Source organism: Camelus ferus, chromosome 11, assembly GCF_009834535.1.
Source record: "Camelus ferus isolate YT-003-E chromosome 11, BCGSAC_Cfer_1.0, whole genome shotgun sequence".
Taxonomy (NCBI): domain Eukaryota; kingdom Metazoa; phylum Chordata; class Mammalia; order Artiodactyla; family Camelidae; genus Camelus; species Camelus ferus.
The window spans coordinates 10,710,616-10,727,960 of NC_045706.1; the positions used below are offsets into that span (position 1 = coordinate 10,710,616).

Consider the following 17,345-nt stretch of genomic DNA (forward strand, 5'->3'; position numbering starts at 1 on the left):
AAATGAGGGGAAAAGTTACATCTTTTATATTTGTGGACAGTTACCGTTTCCAGATCTTTTTACCTTTGTTTTCTGTCTAGAATCGTTTCACTAAACCTTTTTTTTTTTTCAAAGTACAGATCTGTTGGTGATGAACTTTCTCAGCTTTTGTTCAACTGAAAATGTCTTTATTTCACCTTTATTTTTGAAGGATATTTTCAGTGGATATAGAATTCTTGATTGATGGGTATCTCCTATCTTTGACACTTTAGTGATACTTTTCCACTGTCTTCTGGCTTGTTTTTTGATAAAAGGCTAGCTGTAACTTGTATCATTGTCCCCGGTATGTACTGTGTCTTTGATTTTCCTCTGGTTGCTTCTAATACTCTTTGGTTTTCAGCAGCCTGACTATTATGAACCAGGTGTGGGGTTTTTTGTGTATTTATTTTGCTTGGGTTTTGTTGAGCTTGAATCTGTGGGTTGATATTTTTCAGAAGATTTCAGTCATTATTTCTCCAAATATTTTTTCTGTCCCAGTCTCTCATCATTTTCTCATTTTCTGAGACTCCAGTCATATAATTGTTAAACTAATTGTTGTTGCCCTCCAGGTGATTCAGGGTGTTTTTTAAATCTTATTTTTCAATTACAGATTTTTTTGTTTGGTTCTTTTTCTTTGTTTCCACATTTCTGATAATACTTCTCATATGCTGACTCACATCCATGTTTTCTTTTAAAATTATAAATTTTACAATTGCTTTTTAATGCCCTTGTCTGCTAATTCCAATATCCTGGTCATCTCTTTCTCTCTTTTTTTTTTTCTTTTGAATGTTTTAATCCCACTTAGCCATGTTTTTCTGCTCCTTCACATAACTAAGGATGTGTTATGATTAATTATGCTAATAGACAACACTGTAGAAAGTTTAGTTTTATTTTCATTTCAGAAGTGTTGAATTTTGTTCTGGCAGGCAGGTAATTAGAGTGGATCACTTTGATCTTGTCAAGGTGTGGTTCTGGGATTTGTTAAGGTAGATAAAGAGTAGCACTTACAGTGCAGGATGTCGTTCTTACTTGTGAGATGTGCTATTTCTGGGCCTCACCTAACTGTCCAGGATGATCAGCAGGATCCTATTCTAGTTCTGTACAATCTCCAGCAACTCTGTATAGCTCCCAGCCGAGCAGCAGCTGCTCTCTGCTAGGCCTGTGTTTGCAACTCCTTCCTCTAACCGTTCTGCACATTCCAGGTACTTCAATAGCCCTGAACTAGGTGCTCTGTTTTCTCTATGAGGGAGCTCAGCCTCCCCTTCCTTTTGTTGCAGTTCGGAAAATTGCAAGAAAAGAGCTCCCTCAAGAAAGAGCTGGGGAGAATGTGGAGTTTACTTGCTGTGTTTCTTCTCATTTAAAGATCATAACTTATGCTCCGTGTTGTCCAGAGACTGAAAACAGTTGCTTCGTGTCTTTTGTCCGATTTTACAATTCTTTACAGCACAGTAGGGGGCATAAGTTTGAGCTGTTAACTCTTATGACCAAAACTAGAGGTACAGCCTTCTTCTTTTTTTTTTTTTAATTTTAAAAATTCTTTTTTTATAATTGAAGTATAGTTGATTTACAATATTAGTTTCAGATATACAACAGTGATACAAATTTTTTAATAGATTATACTCCATTTGTAGTTATTATAAAATATTGGCTATATTCCCTGTGCTGTATAATATGTCCTTGTAGCTTACTTACTTTATACAGCAGCCTTCTTTGAAAAATATATTTTTATTTTAACCAAACTGCCAAAGTAGTAGTCTTTTATTAGTCATATAATTAGCACTAAGGATATTCCCTGGTTCATGGTAATCTTTTCTTAACCTTTCATTTAACGCCTATGTTAATGCAAACCAAGCTCGAGTCAGTCCTTCAACATCCTACACTCCCAGTCGCCACAAGAGGAGTTATGAAGATGATGAAGATATGGACCTACAGCCCAACAAACAGAAAGATCAACATGCAGGTGCCAGACAAGCAGGTAGTCTGTGCCAGCAGGCTTTCTGTAGACTTTTGCTCTCTTGCAGTAGAATTGTTTTCAAAATTAATTGTTGTATAATGTAGCTCTAGATTTAGAAGCTGGCAGTGATTTGTCAACCTTGTTTTCAAGTTTATCAGAATTACAGGCAGTTTGGAGTTTTAACAGTTACTCTTTGGTCAGACTGTGCTTCATAATCGAGCAGTTAGGCATCACTTAGTGAGAAGTGGCCATTCTACTGTCAGTGTTTAAGGGTCTCAGGTTGGTTAGCTGAAAAAGCCTTTTATCTTTTTTCATGTTTATTTTTTTAATCTCAGCTCTTAAGTAATGAAGGCATAGTACTCCCTCAAAATGATGTATTTGTATCTGAAAATATCCTTTCTTATTTTCTTTTTGGAATAGTGGTACTTTAATTTAATGAGACTAAAAATATCAGAGGAAAAACATGAAATTGTGGTTTACTGGATTACTTATTCCTAAACATTAAAGCAAATAACCCTTAGAATAGTCACAGTTCTATTTATTCTATTTACATAAGTTCATAGTGGTTTATTTATTGAAATGTACTTAAAACAATTAATTCTGATTAAAACAAGGAGGGCAAAAGTTGAAATTTTCTAAGAGAATGAGAGAATTTCAGAATTGGTATATATCATTATTGTTTTCATCAATCACAGTTTTTATGAGCAGTGAATTCCTTCATGTGGCAGGTAGGTAAGTGTGTCTTTATTTCTCCTTTCATGTCCAGTCACTTCTTTTTAGCACCTTTAATCTGAGGGCAAGTTAAAGGCAGAGGAGGTAAAACAAAACAGCCTAGTCGATTTGAATCTGTAAGATTGGGTTGAGAGGGCAGATGTAAGTGGTAAGCAAAGATTTACTAATGAATTTCATTAACTGTATATTATTCTACTTTATAAGTTCATATAGTATTTAATGCTAAGGCATATTTTAATGATTTTAAAATTGGAATGTTTTCTAGTAAATATATACAAATGTGACAATATTCTTTCTTTTTCTCTACCCACCCCCAATTGTTTATTAAAATTAATGATGTATCAAACAGCAAATAACATACTAGAATCCAGGATATATGGTAATTTTTTTTTCTTTCTTACCACTAAGCAGTTGATGCTCCTTTTTATTTCTTGCCCCTTTGTTTTGAATGTCATACTACAGGGTTTTTTAATACATTTGTGTGCATTATTTATGAAAAGTCTGCCTTATTTGTTGGTTTCTAGGCAATCTATCAGGCCATATATATATATGTATATGAGCTGTTTTGGAGATAAGTGTAGATTCACATGCAATTCTAAAAAATAATACAGAGAAAGCCTGTATACCCATGACCCAGTTTCCCCCAGTGGTAGCATCTTGCATAATTATAGTAGAATATCATAACTAGGAAATGGATATTGATATAATCCACAAACCTTTTTCAGAATTCACATTTTTACATGCACTTATTTGTGTGTGTTTATTTTATAAAAGTTCGTCACATCTTTGGATTCATGTGACCACTACCGTAGTCAAGATAGAGAACAGTTTATTACCCAGATCTCTCATGTTACCCTTTTATAATCACACTCACCTCTCCTGACTCTCCTAACCCCAAGTTCCTGATCCCTGGCAACCACTAATTTGTTCTCCATCCCTATGATTTTGTCATTTTAAGAATGTTGTAAAATGGAGTCATATCATTGTAAAGTTTGTGGATTGGCTTTTTTCACTCAGCAGAATTGCCTTGAGATCCATCCAAGTTGCTTCTATCAGTAGGTTATTCCTTTTTATTGCTGAGCGATACCATGTGGACGGCAGGCTCTATTTTGATTCCAACTAGTTTTCAGCCCTAGTAACTATTTTGGGGATAGAGGCCATTTTTAAATGATCTTTGTATCCCAAACAACTAGTCTGATTCCTGGTACCTAGTGGGTGTTAATAGATGTTTGGTAAATGAATTAATTGCATATGGTTTTATTCTGCTTAATAAGTAGAAAGAAATATATTCTACCAAGGTTGTTTTGTTGTATGTAGACTATGTATTTCTTGGGTCAAATATGTCAGATAACCATATTAAATATTAACTTAAAATTATTTACATGAGATTTGGTGCAGGGAATTTGTTGTCATTTTATTTCAGGAGGAAATTTATTACACTTTCGGATCTTCATAATAACCTTTGTTCTCTTTGTAGGTCAAAGGGCTTTTTATATATTACTTCCTTAAAAAACTGTAACAACTTGAAGTCTGCAAGCCCAGAAGTATCATTTCTGTCAAACTCAAAAGGCTCTTTAGGAATGTTCTTTATCTCCAGGAAGCCTTAGAAATGACGATGTGCAATGCTGTCCCTTTGAATTTAGGGGGTGTTGGTGGTCTTCAGTGGTGTGGAGAGCCAAAGCGTTTAGAAACTGAAGCTTCTACTGGGCAGCAGCTGAACTCCCTGAACCTCTCTTCTCCCTTTGATCTGAATTTTCCACTGCCAGGAGAGAAGGGTCCTGCCTGCCTCGTGAAGGTAGTAAAATCTTTACAGACCTGGCACTGACAAAGATGTGTGAAGTGTCTCAGAAATTAAACAAAACTTTTACCGTTTGTATTTGTATTAGTTTTCTCTTGCTGCTGTAACAAATCACCACAAACTTAGTGGCTTAAAACAACAAAAATTAACATCTTGCAGGCTTTAGGCCAGAAATCATGGATCTCACTGCGGGTAAAATTAAGATGACAGCAGGATTGGTTCCTTTCTGGAGGCTCTAGAGGAGAATCTTTTCTTGCCTTTTCCATCTTCTAGAGACCATCAGCATCCCTTGGCTTGTAGCCTCTTCCTCCATCTTCAAACCCAGCAGTAATGCAGCCCTCTGACCATTTTTTCATGGTCACATATCCCTCTGACCATAGGTAGGAAAGATTCTCCAATCTAAAGGACATGTATGATTAGATAGAGCCCACTTGTGCAGCCCATGATAATCTCCCTAACTTAAGGTCCTTAATTTATACAGGTCCCTTTTACATGTAAGGTAACATATTCAAAGATTCCAGTGATTAAGACATAGACATTAGTGGGGATGGGGGTAGCATCTTCTGCCTACCACATGTTGTTTAAAAAAAATGAATATTTCAAACAGATATGGAGCAACTTTTAAATTAACATCTATTTCCTCTTTATATCATTTCTGACTTACTAATATTTACTTCATTTTCACCATTCTTCCTTTTCTTACCAAAAGCCATTTCTCACTTAGATTTAAAATAAAGTAGAAGGAAAAAAAATCTGTTAATACTTTATTCTTCTATCTTGCTTATTCTGTTTTTTATTCATTAGAGGTGAACAAGTGATACAAGTTTCTGAAATGATCATTGAGAATTTCTGTTCTTATATGTTGTGGTTTTAACTTAAATGGCATTTCACTCATGTAGCACAGGAGCCATAATTAGCATGTTTTTCCTTCCATGCCTCTCTTAGGTTTCACCAGTAGGAGGCTTTGACAGTTTCTAATGTCCATCATGACAGACAACTTTGAAAGCTCTTTATTGTGAGAAACCTCAAGGCCATTTGAAGTTTGTGTTAATCCTCCTAATGCTGCATAGCTTGTGAATAAGGCCAGTTAATAATCCTGAGTTTCTCCTTTCTTTTGGTGTAGTTAACAGATTTGAGATGATGCATGTTTCTGATTTTAGTTGACTGTCATCCTTTGGGGAAATCCTTTTCTCTGAAATAGTGTGGGAAAACAGACATTGGCCAGGAGTCAGGAGTCCCATGTTTTAGTTGTTTAATTATTTGTTAGCTAGCAGGATGACTTCAGGCAAGTACTTTACCTCTATTGGTTCCAATTTGTCAAGTAAAGGAATTGCTTTAAGGTTCATGTTCTGATTTTAAATGCGAAGATGATGATAATATTATTATTACTACTACTGCTACTACTACTGCATTAACTTTAAGACGAATTTCACGTGCTCTTTTGGTGTTACTTAGTCCTAACAATATGATTTTGTATGGTCTCTTGTTAGGTCTATGAAGACTGGGAGTGTTTTAAAGTAAATGATGTTCTCGAGTTATATGGCATACTATCTGTGGATCCTGTGCTAAGTATACTGAATAATGATGAAAGGTGAGTCTATCTGCTCTTTTTCAGTATCTTTTAATTATGAAATAATTTCAAACTTTCAGAAAAGTTGGAGTATAGTTACAAAGAACTTTCTTTTCCCTTCACCCAAGTTTATGAGTTGTTAACACTTATGCTCCGTTTGCTTTGTCATTCATTTGTGCCTGTTTTTATATGCACGCATTTTTATGCATATGTACATGTTTTGGAAATGCTTGAGAGTAAGTTTTGTACGTCATACCCTAAATACTTGAATCCTTATTTCCTTAGAACAAAGATCTTCTCATATGTAATCAGAATATAGCTACAAAACTTGGAGATTTGCCATGAATACACAATACGCTAGCCACAATCCATATTTAATTCCACTGATTGTCTCAGTCCTGTTCTTTCTGGCAGTCTTTTTCTTGGTCCAGGATCCATAGAATTGATCACTCGTTGCATTAACCTGGAGCAATGTTTAGCTCCTTTTTGTTCTTCATGGTCTTGACACTTTTCAACTTGTACAACAGAAATTCACTTCTCACAGTTATGAAGGCTAGGAAGTCCAAGACCGAGGTGCCAGCAGACCCAGTGTCTAGTGAGGGCCTGTTTCATGGTGTGCAGATGGCTGTCTTCTCACTGTGTCCTCTCGTGCGGAGCAAAGCCTTGACACTTTTGAAGAATACAAGCCAGTTATTTTGTAGGGTGTCTCTCAGTTTGGACCTGTCTGATGTTTCCTCATGATTAGATTCCAGTTAACGCATTTTGGGCAGGAAACCACATGAGTGATGTATCCTCCGTGCATCACAACAGGAGGCACAATATCCCATTACTGGGGATGTTCATCTTGATCATTTGGTTAAGGTGGTGTTCACCAGCTTTCTCTCCTATAAGGTTACTGTTTTTAACTTTGTAGTTAGCAAGTATTTTAGAGGGAGATACTTTGAGACTATAAAATTTCTATTTTCTCTTTTAACTTTCACCCACTTATTTTAGCATCCATTGATTCTTGCTTAGATCATTTGTTACTGTGATGATGATTTTCTATCTCAATCATTCTTCCTACATTTATTGATTGATATTCTACTGTAAGCTTTCTCTTCTCTCCTTTTACTTGTTCAAGTGATTTGTTTTTATCAGTGTTGGTGTTAATCTGTTATTTATTTTGAGACTTAAATTTTCCCATATTTGGCTAATGGGAGCCACTGCAAGCAGGCTCTGGGTCCTTTTTGACATGACCTTATCAGTTTTGAATATATATTTTCTGACACATAAGATGTTTCAGCTTCATCTTGTGCTTCACGTGCTTCAGCCCCAATATCAACCATTTTTCCAAGGACCACCAATTTCTTTTAGTTGAGGAATAGTGTTTAAAAATCAGGATCTGAGTGCTGGGTTGGTACTGGGTTGGCATTGCTTCTATGTCCTTTTAGCAGACAGAGCTAGGAGAGAGATACATACATACACACATGTATACACATTTACATACATACATATACATTTATCTTTATATCATTTCCAAGTCTATGTGTCAAAAACCAAGAGTTCACACTGTCTTTTTGGTTTCAGTTCAGTTCACCTCCACAGCTAGATGTCATTCTAGTCTTCTGCCTTTCCATATTTGTGATTCCCTTTTCTGACAGAAAGAAATCTGACTTCCAGTAGTATCCTCAATATATTCATTTGCTCAGATCTACCATACGGTAGGTTCCCCCATGTCTTGGTTTTGCTTTCCAAGATTTTAGTTACCGAGAGTCAACTGTAGTTTGAAAATATTAAATAAATTCCAGAAATAAACAGTTCATAAGTTTTAAATTACATGCCATTTTTTTAACTGAAGTATAGTCAGTTTACAATGTTATGTTAACCATGCCGTTCTTAATAGCTTGATTTAATCTCGCGCTATCCAGCTCCATCTCACCTGGGACATGAGTCATCCCTTTGTCCAGTGTATCCCATCTGTCAGTCACTTAGTAGCCAGGTCAGTTATCAGATCGACTGTGAGGGATCTCAGTGCTTATAGTCAAGTTAACCCTTATGTTACTTAATACTGGCCCCCAAGCACAAGAGTAGTGATGCCAGCGATTCGGATATGACAAAGAGAAGCTGTAAGGTGCGGTTTTTCTAAGTGAAAGGGTAAAAGTTCTCGACTTAATAAGGAAAGAAAAAAAGTGTATCTGAAGGTTGCTAAGATCTACAGTAAGAACAATAGAAGATTCAGTGAAATTGTCAAAAGGAAAAAGAAATTCATGCTAGTTTTGCCTTTGCATCTCAACCAGCAAAAGTTACAGCCATATTACATGATAAGTGCTTAGCTAAGATGGAAAAAGCATTACATTTGTACAGTAAGATGTTTTGAGAGACTACATTCACATAACTTTTATTCCAGTATATCATTATAATTGTTTTATTTTTATTATTATTGTGGTTAATCTCTTACTGTACCTAATTTGTGAATTAAACTTTACCATAGGTATGTATTTATAGGAAAAGACATGGTGTATATGGGGCTCAGTGCTGCCTACAGTTTCAGGCATGCACTAGGGGTCTTAGAATGTGTTTCATGCAGATAAGGGAGGACTGCTATACAGAGAAGGTAATTTCAAGGGGTAGTCCATACTGCTACAAAAACAAACCTGCTAACCTGAGTTCAATATTTGTTTCTGGTTCTTTTTATTTCAGAATGAGAGTGTATAGTCAGGGTGCTATGTTCCAGTTACTTGGGTGACTCCCTCCTCCTTCAGTGCAATACTGTTATTCATTACTCATTTTACATAGTTAAGTTCATTTGTTTCCATTGTGTTTCACTTCAGAGTTTTTCCTCCGCCCTTATTGTTTCTATACTTAAGAGTGAATACAGAAAACATGAACATTGTTACCAAAATCAAAACTATACAAAAAGAATGTAGGAGTGTCCTTCCCCGCTACCTTCATCTCTTCTACCCTGCTCCCACCCATCCTCTGTAGCGAAGCAGCCTTAGTTTCTGTTTTTATCCTTCCTGTGTCTTTTTTTGCAAAAATAGATAGATGCATGTCTATTTCCCCCACTTAACAGTCTATCCTGAAAATCCGGATCATCCTTATTTTTTTTGTTTTGTTTTGAGGTTGGCAACAGAAAGGAAATATATTCTACCTCCGTGATAAGAGTTTTCTTACTAAATATTGGGCATTCAGCCTTGGTTTCCCCATAGGAAGAACTTGGTTTTTTTCACACACACACAAAAAAATGATGCAAAACAAAAATTTTAAATGACTTAAACTTACATAACAGTTCCTTAATAATAGTATACAAAATTGCCTGTCTTGGCTGTTTCTGGTTATGAGTCTCCTGCTTGGGTAACTTCACTTATGGAGGCATTTTAGTGCACCGACTGAGACACGTGGCCTGGGTTGGGATCCTGGTCTGGCCACTGACTGGCTGCGAGACCTTCAACTTAACTTCTGCAGTGGCTTGGTTTCATCCTTGTAAATGAGGGCGGTTGTGAGGTTTTAATGAAGTTGTGTGTGCAAAGCGAAGAGCATTGCCCAGCACAGGATACACACTATATAAAGACTGTTGGCATCATTCCTGTATTTAAGGAGGATGGTAGTATGAATTGATAACTCTGTAGAGTCAGCCTGTAAAGTGATGATCTAAAAACATTTTAGTCACTTATTTCAATCATCTCACAATAAATTTATCATCTAATTTATTTGGCAAATCTGAGAAACTCATTTTCTTTTCACAGCTTGTCTATTCATTATTCAAGGGAGGTATCATGTAAGAATAAAATTAGGAAGCATAATTAGTAAGGTAGAGATGAATGGATTCTCCACACTGAGTAATAGACACCTGCTGGCTTTTGAGGGCAGGACCCCCATTTTTGAGACATGCTATGAAGTATTTGGTGTCCTAGCTGATAGCTTAAGAAAGGGTATCTGCGTTTTGAAGTAACTTTATGGGTGACATGCTGTGTCCCATTTATCGCAGTTACAGCGTGCTGAGCAAAAATGTTATTGTCTTGAAGAACAGAACAAATACGTGATATCTTATATGACCTAAGTAGCCTGAAATCTGTGTGATGTAACAGTGTTCAACAAGGAGACATACAGGTGTAGCTGTTCTTGGCTTGAGTACTCATTTTGTTTTCAGAGAGAGATTATTTTTGCATCTCTACAGCTGATGTCTCCGTGCACTGACACTGTCATCTCTCTGCAGGGACGCCTCTTCACTGCTGGATCCAATGGAATGCACGGACACGGCCGAAGAACAGCGGGTGCACAGCCCTCCTGCCTCCCTGGTGCCGAGAATCCACGTGGTCTTAGCCCAGAAGCTGCAGCACATCAATCCGTTACTGCCTGCTTGCCTTAACAAGGAGGAGAGCAAAACCTGTAAGTGTAAGTGCTGAAGCCTCGGGGCCGCGAGACTTTCCCAGTGTGGCGGGCGCTGTCAGGTCCTCAGTCGTCAGAATGTTTCTCCAGCAGTCGCCGTTGCTTTGCCCCATTTTTCCTTTAAGTTAATTCTCTTAAGATGAGGCCCCCCCCCAAAAAAAAGGTATACACGCTGCCTTATTTTGACAATTGGCATCACTTCCTGACCAATATTTTAAGTCTGTACTAGTCATCTCTTGATGTGTGTGTTTGTTCCGTGGTTATTTTCTAACCTGAGACACCCAGTGGAGCTGCTGTGTATTCTGAATCTGGTCTCACTTCTCTCCCCAGTTGTTTCCAGTTTCATGTCTGAATTGTCTCCAGTCAGAGCAGAACTGCTGGGGTTCCTCACTCACGCCCTTCTGGGAGACAGTTTGGCTGCTGAATACCTTATATTACATCTCATCTCTACAGTGTAAGTGCTGTGACCCTGGTGGGAATTCAGGGAGTTTGGCAGAAAAGAACAGGAAAGGTTCTGAGGTAATTAGCCTGTTTCCAGCACTTAGGCTTCATCGCCAGATGGTATTTATTTGTTCAGTGTAACAGGTATTATGTCAAATCCACAGACATTCCTTTTTTCAACTTTTCTTAGTGTCATATGTAGCGTTTTGATTATGTCTCTTAAATTAAGAGCCAAAATAAGGTGAAGAATCTGGCTAATGAGCAAAACGAGCTGTTTCATTCTCTGCTTCCTAGATTCTCTATTAATCCATCACAAGGCCCTGTGTCCGCAGGCAGCGGGCTCTGTGGGTGCGCGTCTCACTTGTGTGTGCACATGAGCTGCTCTCCCTCTCACTCCACTGTAGCTCTCTGTTTTCTGATTTCAAAATAACATGTGTGCCTTCAACAAGTTCCAAGAACATCAGAAAGAAAATAGAAATCGTCTGTAATCTCACCACTTAGTGATGATCTCAGTTAACACATGTTGGCACCTGTTCATGTCATCTTTTTTTGTTCACATATGTATACACCCTCCGTAGATCTCAGTTATACTCTAAACACAGATCAGTACCTTGCTTTTATCATTTAATATATATCAAATATTCTCCCATCATAATTCTTAAACTTTTTAATGGATGCACGTATTTCATTATAGACAGTTGTACAAGTTCCGTAAATGTTAGGTTTTCCTAGTATTTCCTCTTTTTAAATAACCCTGCAGTAAACATCTTTGTACTAAAAATCTTTTCTCAGATAGGATTTGAGACAGGATTTGACACAGTAGTACATAGTAGTTGAGAGCATAGCGTACAGAACCAAACTACCTGGGTTCAAATCCAGCTCTGCCTCGTCCTGGCTGTGTGAACTGGGGCATATTATGTAAAATTTCTTGGTCTCAGACTTCTCATGTATGAAATGGAGATGATAATACCTACCTCAGAGTGTTTGAGAATTAAGTGAGAAAGCATGGAAGCACTCAGAACAGTACCTGGAACATGACCAGCACTTAAGTATTGGCTATGATTTTTATTGCTATTATCCTGATTAAAAAAAAAAACTGATCACATAATCTGGTTTATTTTTAATGACAGCATTAAGCTAATTTTTCTTTGTTTGCTTTTTGATGGAAATCATCTGAGTATCTTATTGGTTGATAATCTTTTTTTTTTTCCCTAGATATACAAGAAGAGATGTTCTTCCACTGGGAAAATTTACTGTTAACTTGAGTGGTTGCCCACGGAATAGTACCTTCACAGAACACCTGTATCGAATTATTCAACATCTAGTTCCAGCAGTAAGATCAATATAAATGTATATTGTAAACCTAAGTACACTTTAAAAATCCATCTGATTGTCTTCCATTGAACCCAAATATTTAACTGTCAGATTTTAATAGATCTCATTAAAGGGAGACAAAGCCTGCTTAGTTCCTTAATTTAAAATGTATTCATCCCTAAACAATTCACTTTTCGTTTATTGCCTTAGCACAAATTTCTGTAAGTAACAACACAATTGTAGTTTCTCCCTTAAAATTGTACTCTGGGTTGATGCCAGTTGGTTTGTATAATTTGGTATTCTTTGTGTGCTTTAAAATCGTCAATCTAAGTAAACTCTGAATTATAGGAGCATAAATCTTTTAGTTGAGGTATAGCTTTATCTCTTCTGCCCCAATTTTAATTCTTGTTTGGAAAGTTGGACTACTTTTATTTGTCAGGACATCTGGAATGCAGTGTTTATGTGGCGGTAAGATCTTAGGAATGGGGACTAGCTTCTGATTAGTTGTGTGACTGGCATTGCTGATCAGTTCTTACTTTGGAAATTTAAGAGATTGAAATAGATCATTTAACCAGTGGTTACTGAGTGTTTTCTAGGCCCTTAAGAAACGACAGTGGACTAAATATACCAACATTTCTCACACTCCTTGACTCACTTTATACTCTTAGGCACATTACTGAGGCCTCAGAGAGTTGTTGTTTGTATGGGTTTTACCCTATTAGAATTTACCATATTAGAAATTAAAGCTAAAAAATACTGAAGTATTAATTCATCGAAAATAACAAATCAATTATATATGAACATAAATAAAATACTTTTGTAAAAAATAGCTATTTTTCCAAACAAAAAATATTAGTGATAAGTGACACGGTGTTAAATTTTTGCCAATCTCTGAAATGTCTGGATTAAGAGAAGACAACTGGGAAAACGAAAAAAAAGAGAGAAGACAGCTGGATTGTCCTGTGTTTCTGCATTCAGTCTATTGTAACATGATGTTTTGGCTGAAGTGTATGAGGGAAAGCTGGCCTCACACGGATAGGGGAGTCACTGGCAAAGGAAGGACTATTTTAATGGCCTTTTCAGATAACTGTAGATTTTCTTCTGACACTAGATCAAAACTGTCCATGTGGCATTTTCGTTCATGATAGTTGCAAGTGTGAAATCTGAAATCTCATCAGTGAGCTTTTTATACTCCGCTGTAGTAGATTCATTGGTCTGTCTTGCACACTGAATGGATCTTTTATCCGTGCATGATTTTGACCTCATGGACCCCATCAAAGGGTTTCAGCAGCTCCCTGGGAGTTCCCTGGACCACATTCTGAGAATTACTGAAAAAGAGTTTTTAAATGATTGTGGTGGAAAACGCACAACTAACAGGTACATACACAGTGTATCACTGAAGCGCCACGGAGAACAGTGAAGGCCTGGGAGAAGGGGAGGGGTGCCTGGTGGCGGGCCAGGGCGGAGCTGCTGCCAGCAGCTGCGTGGTCAGGGAAGGCCCCGCGAGGGCGGAGCTTAGGGAGAGACGCACCCGTGGGAGCCCCACGCACAGCTGGGCGGGGGCGGGTCCGCCCCGCGCGGAGAGCAAGCCCAGGCCTCAGGCAAGCCGGGCCTGTTGGAGGGGCGCCCGCAGAGGGGCTGGTGGGGCTGGTGCGGCTGGTGCGGCTGGTGCGGCGCGAGGACTAGGGAGAGGGGCGGGACGTCGGGTCTGAGCGGCAGCCTCTCAGAGCTGTGAGGCCAGGTTTAAGTAGCCTGTACGTGGGACATGAATTATATTTTTAAGTGTGAAAGTTACTAGGGAAGGTGCTCAGGGTTCTTGCGTGGTAAGGGATTTCCTTTCTGTTCTTTTTATTCTACATCACTTTGTAGTGCATTTGTTTACTCTTTCACTTTAACCGTACCTCACTCCCTTACATTACTCTCGTGTTTGTGTCTAGCCAGCACTGAACTTTTTCTAAACACTTGCTTCTTTAATGTCTTATTTAGTTTGCACAACAGATTAAGTGTGAGTGAGCTGCTTTTGCTTATATGGAGCTAGACCCTGCCCTGTGCCACCTTTCGTTTTAACAGACTCTGTTTCCTTAGGGATTATTTGTTTGTATTTATTATGTGACCCACCCCCATTCCCCTGCTACCCACTGCTTTCTTTGATTACTGAGCCAAACTACAAAAATCCTCTACATTTTGAAAATACATCTTGTCTCTTCTTCAACATCCTTCCCCACCCCAGTCTCCACCTCTACCACGCATACTTCTTTTTGGGCCAGAGTGATAGTAGATTGGAGTACCAAGCAGGGTAAGGAGGAGCATGGTGTGCTCAGTGGCTGGAGGAGGAGGTGCGTGTGGGTTTAATAGACTGTCTGCTAAGACTCGGTGAGGAGGCAACTTGCAGCCTGGGTGGAGCGGGTGCTGAGACCCACAGCACTGTATCCTCCACGCCTTGCATCTTCAGAACAGTTTGTTCAGAAGTCTGCAGTAGTCTGTGATGAATGAATATGGTTTTAATTCAGGGAACACAGAGGAAAATTAGCTTTCTCTCCCCCTCTTGATGAGTAAATAAATGTATTGTGTTAGACTGTGGTGGGTTAAAGGAGTTAAGCATCTGGATATTTCTGTTTCTCAGTCGTTTATCATTTGTTTCTGGTTCACTTGTAAAATAAAAATTATTTTTCAAGAATACTGAACAAGGCAGTTGAAAATAAAGCAGCTTATAGAGCCAGTGAAATTCTTATTTAGGATGTAGATATTTTTTCTAAGAGCTTAAGAAACCATGAGATTACTTCCTTAGAATTGGTAAGAGCTTTCTTTCCATATAAAATCCAGTCTTTAACCCTAAATATATACTTTCTTAAAAGGGGGAAACTTAGTTCCTGGCTCATTAAGAAATTTCTCTTTGCAGTCTTTTCGTCTGCAGATGACTATAGAAAACATGAACCGCTTGAAATTCATTCCCCACAAAGACTATACAGCCAATCGTTTGGTCAGTGGGCTCCTTCAGCTGCCCAGCAATACTTCTCTCATCATTGACGAGACTCTCCTGGAGCAGGGGCAGCTCGACACGCCAGGTGTGTGCACAGATGAGTCCCTCCTTTAACTCCCAGCAAAGCGAGGTCTGGTAATGAAGATCTAAAAGAATAAGTGAACTAAGACAGATTCACACTTCACAAGTGTTTAAGACAAAGTCTTGACCTATGAATTCGGTTAAAGCATGTATCATAAACAAAACTGTGTACATCAACTAGGTTGTATGTGTATGTAAGTATGAAAATAGTACAGCGACACAACAGGTAAGTAGCAGGAAGCTTTTTAAAGGCTGAAAAGAAAGGAGATTTTGCCTTTAGTCCTATATTACCTCAAAAGGAAAATTGCAGAAAAGATCTAATGAAAGTTTTTTTTATCAGCGAACGTGATTTAAAATTTTTTTTTCAAAGAATCTCTGAAAAAAAATTTAGTAGATCACATGGCTTGAACTAATCTCATTGATGGAGCATGACACAAAATTACAAGAAAGCAGATTGCTTTATCTGTGCTCAAATGAGAATTAAGAAGACACTGCTGGTGATAAGCTCAAGGCGTAAAGATAGAGAAAATAGTGTAGACTGGGTACAACTAGGTGGAAGTATAAAATCAGTGAAATTCAATAACCTTATCTAATACCTAATAACCTAGGTGTTAGATTTGGGGGCGTGGCTGTCTGGGCTCCAGAAATGTAATTGTCTAGCTTAAAAAAACTTTTTTAAAAGCAGTAGAAACCTCATGTCTTGTTATCAGTGTCAGCAAAACTAATCTGATTAGGTGATTAAAACCAAATGACTGAAAAGTTATTTTCTGGCTTTTGTTAGGTGTTCATAATGTGACTGCCTTGAGCAATCTAATAACTTGGCAGAAGGTGGATTACGACTTCAGCTACCACCAGATGGAATTCCCTTGTAATATCAACGTTCTTATTACTTCAGAGGGGAGATCACTCCTGCCGGTACGAAGGGTCATTTCAAAATTGAAGGGGTCGTTTCAAATTTGTTTCAAAATTGTGGCTGCTGATGATTAATGACGGAATTGATTACTTTTGTTCTTTGGGGTGAAAACTTCGTATCTATCAAGTATCAGCTAATCACAAGACAAGCCAAGAAAGCTGTTGGCAGCAGAAACTCCCACATCTGGGCAGAGAAAGTAGAAGCTGTCTGTAAACTGCCTGATTAACATCTAGACCTTTGTTCTTGCTGCCTCTGTTCCATTGTTTTCTGCCAATCTTGTGAGAAATATTTTAGACTTCCTTTCAAAATGTTCTTAATCACCTGGTAATTATTTCTGTGATTTATGGTAAAATGTTCTGGTAAATCGTCAGAGTGACTGATGAGAGCTTTTACTTCTAAGTCTTTTAGTGATGAGAAATGCACCCACTTGTTTAAAAGGCATAAAGTTTCTCTGTATAACGGTGTTCATCTATGGTATATGCCTATGAATGAGAATGAAATGGCCCGTTGGTAAGTTTTCTGAGTGCAAGTGTGATTTGCTCTATGTGGTTTCTAGAAATGCAGTTCAGTAAGATATAGAGTACGTACTTCTTGATTAAGGAAACATCTGAAACATTTTAATTAGCTGCCTTTTGGTGGTTCACTACCTTTTTCTGTGTTTACTGATACCGTTGAGAGACACTGTGAGTAACCAAGGAAGGGCTAACTTTTGTAATTATTCCTGAGGTAGTTATAGTGCATATAAATGAATATGAAAAGTGGCCTCATCCTAATAATGAATAGTGTTTCCTAGTTCCCTTACGGGCTGATAGAGATGATGCATTCTCCTGGAATTTTGGGTTAATTTAGGAACTTGGAAAATATTGTTCACTGCTTCTCTTTTTAGGCAGACTGCCAGATCCACTTACAGCCACAGCTGATTCCTCCCAACATGGAGGAATACATGAATAGCCTCCTCTCAGCGGTGCTGCCTTCTGTGCTGAATAAATTCCGCATTTATCTGACCCTTTTGAGGTTCCTGGATTATAGTATATCTGATGAAATAACCAAGGTATGTTTGGGTTAAACCAAGGATTTCCCTGTGTTGAATTGGCATATTTAACCAATTTACATTACTATAATTACTGATAAGGTAATTGTGCTATTTTGTTTTCTGTGTCATATGTCTTTTTTGTT

General features: G+C 37.9%; 1 protein-coding gene across 2 annotated transcripts in view; it reads left to right on the forward strand.

Annotated features, from left to right (window-relative positions):
• MCMBP (minichromosome maintenance complex binding protein) overlaps window positions 1–17,345 on the forward strand; it is a 46,344-nt gene that overhangs the window by 23,812 nt on the left and 5,187 nt on the right. The window contains exons 6-14 of one of the 2 annotated variants that reach the window (XM_032490779.1): window positions 1,849–1,993; window positions 4,348–4,499; window positions 5,993–6,093; window positions 10,268–10,446; window positions 10,771–10,894; window positions 12,097–12,214; window positions 15,095–15,260; window positions 16,038–16,171; window positions 17,056–17,220. In XM_032490779.1, the coding sequence (XP_032346670.1) occupies window positions 1,849–1,993; window positions 4,348–4,499; window positions 5,993–6,093; window positions 10,268–10,446; window positions 10,771–10,894; window positions 12,097–12,214; window positions 15,095–15,260; window positions 16,038–16,171; window positions 17,056–17,220 (1,284 nt within the window). The remainder of the gene's footprint in view (window positions 1–1,848; window positions 1,994–4,347; window positions 4,500–5,992; window positions 6,094–10,267; window positions 10,447–10,770; window positions 10,895–12,096; window positions 12,215–15,094; window positions 15,261–16,037; window positions 16,172–17,055; window positions 17,221–17,345) is intronic. The other variant, XM_032490780.1, reaches the window with a different exon arrangement.